We start from the raw sequence: 5,654 nt of genomic DNA on the forward strand, positions 1-5,654 counted from the left end.
AACCAACTTTTTTTTATTTTTTTTGAAGGTTTTTTTTTAAACTTTTTTGGTTGCGGGTGGCTAGAGGGGTTTGACGGCAACCAGCAGAGCACAAACGGACAGCTTTTGTGAGGCGCTGACTTAGCGTCACCTACAACAGCTGATCACAAACAAACAAACGTCTAGCGTCTCCTCTCTGTCACAGAACAGTAGCTGGTTCAATGCTATGTGTCCTGACTCCTGAGTGACTCTTCTCACTTTTCTCTCCCTATTTCTTTTTTTTATCTCCCTATCTCTCCCTAGATATTACGATTTTTGAGTTAGATGGCTATCTCTCCCTCTCGCTACCTAACTCTTGATTTCTCAGCCTCTTCCACTATGTATGAGCTTATCAAGCTTTCCCTGTATCTTGCGATATTTTTTTTTTTTTTATCTTCCTCTCTCCGGCTTCTCTCACCAACAATATATACTCCTTCTCTATCTCTCCCTGTACTTATCCAGTTGTTTTGATATGTAATCTATGTGTTTTTCCTCTCTGCCTAACGTACACCTCCTCTCTCTCTGCAGTCTAGACATACAATGAGAAAGAGCATGGACGCTCAGGCACTTCCTGTTCCTGGAGTGACGTCACACACCTTGATATTCACATAATAACAGGATACAAAGGATTATAGGAGTAATAATCCCTTGTAGCCTGTTCTATTCTTTGATTAAAGTACAGTTTCGGTACCGAACCGAACTTTTTGCAAAGTTTGTGACGAATCTGGTTCGTAACGGTTCGGTTCGCTCATCCCTACCACCTACTCTTCCTCTCCCCATGTGCCTACTTCCTACAGGGTGTGTGTAACAGCTCCTGTGAGTGGTGGAAAAGAGTGCAAAGAATAGAGGAGAGTAGAGATAGGTAGAAAGAGGTGAGCATCTCTCATTGGTGCACAGAATCACAAAACACAGCAATAACCCTTGACTTACTACAGCTGTGCAACATGCATTAATATATACAGTGCACCTTCATTCATTTCTTTACTCTACGTTACAGGACTTTACGACAGGTGCCCAAACTATAAACACCCATGGTGGGACACCATGCACATGTTCAGTATCTTTTTCATGTCCGTAGATTCCTTATATAATTATTAATTCGGAGGATTTCACATATACCATTGTACCATAGTATATTGACAGTTTGTGAAGCCATTGCTCATGCCAGGACTGGGTTGTAAAATGACTAAATAGCAAAGACATTAAAATCTTATAAAAAATATCCAACTTTATTAAGCTGTAATGTGTTTGATTCTGCAGAAAATAATGTGTTTTCTCTCATAGGTCGGAGGGCTTGCTTGGGAGAACAACTTGCCAGAATGGAACTCTTCCTGTTTTTTACCACTTTATTACAGAAACTTACATTTGAGATACCAAGTGACCAACCTCGTCCAACGGAAGATCCTGTCTATGCGTTAACTTTAAGTCCTCAGCCCTACAATATACATGCTGTAGCTAGAGGATAACATTTCCTACAGAGAGAGAACCGGATTTGTATCATTGCACCCATTGCTTTAGTTCCGTGTAGTCATAAAACGGAACCTTTTAAATCTAATTCTATTAATCCTTTATAGCCATTCACTGATCAAATCTACATTATAGTCACTAGCCACAGGCCATAGGCTGTATCCATGTTTTCCAGGACTCCCTAGGGCGGCATCCAACTTCAGCCACCAGTATTTAAATTCCGGACTAGAGCATGCTTGAGTCCCGCTCCTCTCTAGTAGTCATCATTATGATACGGCTCCACCAGGTTCTGACACCTTGAATGGCTGGATTGACGCCTGAAATGTCATGTATAATTATACAATTGTACAAATGGGTTAAATAAAAGGAACCAATATTTGCTTGGATATAAGTACTGTCGTCTATATTCTGTATCCATTGGCAGGCCTTTTTTTATCCCCGTGGACAAATGAAGTTACCGCTTAAAGGACCAGTATGCTGGCATATACATTTTGAAGATCAGTTATAAGTCTGAAGCCCTCAGTTCCACATTGCAAAGTTGCAGGAGTGATGTGCCACTCACTTTGATGAATGTCAGTTTTGGGTATGTTCACACTGAGCAAAACAGACGGAATTCCGTAGCGGGGAATCCTGCCTGCCTCAGTGTTTCCATGGGATTGCTTGCGCGTCTCTACTCCCTCCACTCTTCGCTCATGTCAACTCTTTGAGCGGAGAGTGATGGAAGTAGAGGCGCGTGAGCCATCCCATGGACACACTGAAGCAAGTGGGATTCCACAGCCGGGAGCTCCGCTGCGCAATTCTGCCTGTTTTCTGCCCTTATAAATGTGACTGTTCTCTTTTATTTAAAAAAAAAAAAAAAAGCAAAACACTAACAGGCACCGTATGGTCTGACAGTACTAACATTGTAGTGCAGCAAAATAATAAAAAGAATACTGGTTTTCTCTGCTGAATAAGGCCATGTTCACACAACATAAGTTCTGTTCTAATCACGGATGTTAATGCAACGGCCGTAATTGGTACAGAACCTCCGTTGTGCTACAGGCCGAGGGAATTCCGGCCGGAGTGTAAACGCAGGGTATACACTCCGGCCAGGACCCCTAGCGGCCCCGTAGAAAACTGACATATTCATTAAATAGCGGAAGCAGAAAACCCTGTCAGTGCACACTATGGAGCGAGCGGCTCCGGCCGCACGCTCCATTGTGTGCAGTGGGGAGTTCTAATGTGGGCTCACACAGATGCGCCCGCATCAGAACTCATCGGCGCTAAAGATCATCCGGACGGTACTGCAGATGATCTTTTCTGAGATCGTAGTCTCATACTAAATGTGAACATAGCCTAAGGGTGCATTCACAATGAGGAAAACAGGTGGAAATTCTGAGAAGAATCACCGCCAACGACTCCGCTCTAAATTCTGCCTGCCTCACTGCCTCAATGTTAAGTATAGGGCACATCCGTGTCTCTCTGCTGAAAGAATTGACAGTGAAGCAGGCGGAATTCTGAGCATGAACGCACCCTCATGAGAGTGATAAGAAATATAAGAAAGAAGTTGAAGTTGGAGGAAAAGGCGCACACACACGACATGTGACCCATTTAATTCCATTAGCAACAAGGTTCCATGACACCTATCACCAGATAGTGGTTGGTTAGCTCAACAACTTCTTTACTTGGTGTGTATCTACATGTATAATGCCATGGTCTGTGTCTAGGTAACACTGCCATGTTGTTAAAGTTATTAAAAAAAAAAAATGTTGCCAATAAAGTTTTCAGTTTGAAAAAAAAAACAAAAAACATGACATTGACATAATGTAGCTGTAGTTATGTTTAGTTTTGTTCCTCAATAAATTAAATACTAGGTCACATGATGTGTGGGGCAAGTCACATGACTGACACAATGTTTAGGCCAGTCAGCATCCCCTAATTCAGGGGTAGGGAACCTTGGCTCTCCAGCTGTTGCAAAACTACAACTCCCATCATACCTGGACAGCCAAAGCAGTCTCCTACGAACTATTTGAAGAAATCAGCAAGAAATAATTTAATCATCTTTCAATTTATTGTGAGGCACAGATACTTTAGCAATCACTTGGGACAATGAGTCCTGTACATCAACCAAGGAAAGCAGGGTAGGGAGGAGGCATCCCCTGTGGCTCAGCACTGCCTCTATGACTATTCAGCTATAAAAGAGAAGTGCAGCATTATACGCAGGGGCGTAAGTATCGCTGTAGCAGCCATAGCGGCTGCTATGGGGCCCACCGCATCAGGGGGCCCATTGCCTGCTCCTGAAGTACACTGGGCTCCCTAAGCCGTGATCAGTTGCAGCACCAGGTGGCCAAGGGGGCCTCCCCGCTTCTGCAAATGTCCCTTTAACTGCAAGCACTCCTGACGAGAACTTGCAGCTATGACTAGACTTGACGGCTTAGTGGTCAGTTGGGAAGGGGGGGCAATCAAACGTTTGCTATGGTGCCCAGCCATTTCTAGTTATGTGGTGAGCACCCGGATGATGTTGTAGTGGTGGGATGGCCGGTCACTTGCTAGATGGAAGTGTGATGCCAATATTGTGGTGGATGGCCGAGATACAGCGGGACCTTTGGGTTTTGTCGCGTGACTCCAGTGCCTGGTGGGCACACAAGTGTGATGGCACTCCTGCTATTAAGAGTGTAAGGCCGGTTGTGCCCTTTTCCCCTGTGGTCGGTGTCCTGTCAGGTTGCTGCAGGGTCCTTTGGGATTATGTAGTCACAGGGGGCCAGAGCGGTGTAATGACCCTCCCGAATAGTGGTAAGACCTGCCACCCACAGATAGGGGAAATGTTCCAAGGTTGCGGTGCAAGTGCTGAGCAGGTGGTAGCCAGTAATCACAGACTCAGGTGATAACGTTGACTTGGTTTACTACTTGTTAATATGCAGCAGATAATACAACGAATCTTGAGATACACTTGATACAGTTCCAATAAATACATGAACATAGAACCACCATATCTGTGTGATAAGTGCTGAGTAGGACGTAGTAAAGTTGATAAGTTTGTACTGAGGTAGCGTAGTAGAGAGGAGAGTGCCGTGAGAGTCTCAACCCAATTAGTAATGTGCTCTGCCGGGTTGTTGGAGTGCATAAAAGAACAAGAAGAAGAATAAAGATAAGGATAAAAGAAGAAGAATAGACAACCTGTGCCTGCGTTTTGACCTTTCCTATAGTCTTCACACCGCTTTGGCTGAACCAAACTAAAGGGTGACACAGGCCCCAGACCTTGTTACCTGGGATAAGAGGAATGATCACAATTTTCTGGGTACACCCGCATTGCGAGATGAAGTTCATCGACTTTAAGTAACTTTGCTCCGCCCGGTTCAGTTCCTAGCTCTTTGGCTCTTTTATGGATACTGTCTTACACTATAGTTACTCCTAGTCCTCGACGTGGGTTTAGGTGATCTGCTGGCTAGTCCTCCCTGAAAGGGCTTAGCAGTGCATCACACAGTGTGTTTGATGCTTCAAGAAAAAGGTTTGAAAGAGCTGACTGTTCTGCATCCTACCTATGCGGGGTACCGACTAAAAACTTAGTCGGCAACCCTGTAGAGGGGACCTGGCAGAGGGCCAGGGCCCAGGTAGAACCACGGTGCAGGGCTAAACTGCATCCTTTCTCCACCAAAGCTTAGCTAAGACTCCTCCTTCACCCAAGGGACTAACTTCCTAACGAGCGTATAAGGTGCGCTGTGGTTGAGTTGAAAGAGTGCAACAGAATCTGGTATACACACAAACAATAACCCTGTGAGACACTTCAGCCATGCAGCTTCCATATTTCAGTTAAACAATACAGCGACATCTAGTGGTCAGCTCTAATAATACTGTAGTTGCAATAAGACCACAAAACGTACAGACTTTTACGAAGGGTGTGAATAGTAGCAACACCCGTATTGGGACAACACATTTACGCCCCTGATTATACATTTATAAAAGTTTAATGTAAGTATAGTTACATCCCCTAACTCCTGGGGTCTGCCAGCTCCCTTTAATCTCTTGTAATGCCCTGAAATTGTTAGACCCCCCCCTGCATGCATCTGGTTTGTCAGTGCTGACATGTGTAATGCTCCAAGGAGGCAGCATGTATTTGTGTGTACTACCCCTTTAAGGAATTAAAGTTCAGTTAAGGACATGTCCAGGAACTGTTGTTTTCCGCTTAGTAC

The 5,654-nt window shown here is 44.4% G+C and overlaps 1 protein-coding gene across 1 annotated transcript in view; it reads left to right on the top strand.

Annotated features, from left to right (window-relative positions):
- LOC138788907 (cytochrome P450 2D14-like) overlaps positions 1-1,876 on the top strand; it is a 38,439-nt gene extending 36,563 nt beyond the window's left edge. The window contains exon 9 of the mRNA XM_069967304.1: positions 1,303-1,876. Within this exon, the coding sequence (XP_069823405.1) occupies positions 1,303-1,484 (182 nt within the window). The 3' untranslated portion in view covers positions 1,485-1,876. The remainder of the gene's footprint in view (positions 1-1,302) is intronic.
- The last annotated feature ends 3,778 nt before the right edge of the window (positions 1,877-5,654 follow it).

This window comes from Dendropsophus ebraccatus, chromosome 4, assembly GCF_027789765.1.
Source record: "Dendropsophus ebraccatus isolate aDenEbr1 chromosome 4, aDenEbr1.pat, whole genome shotgun sequence".
Classification (NCBI taxonomy): Eukaryota; Metazoa; Chordata; class Amphibia; order Anura; family Hylidae; genus Dendropsophus; species Dendropsophus ebraccatus.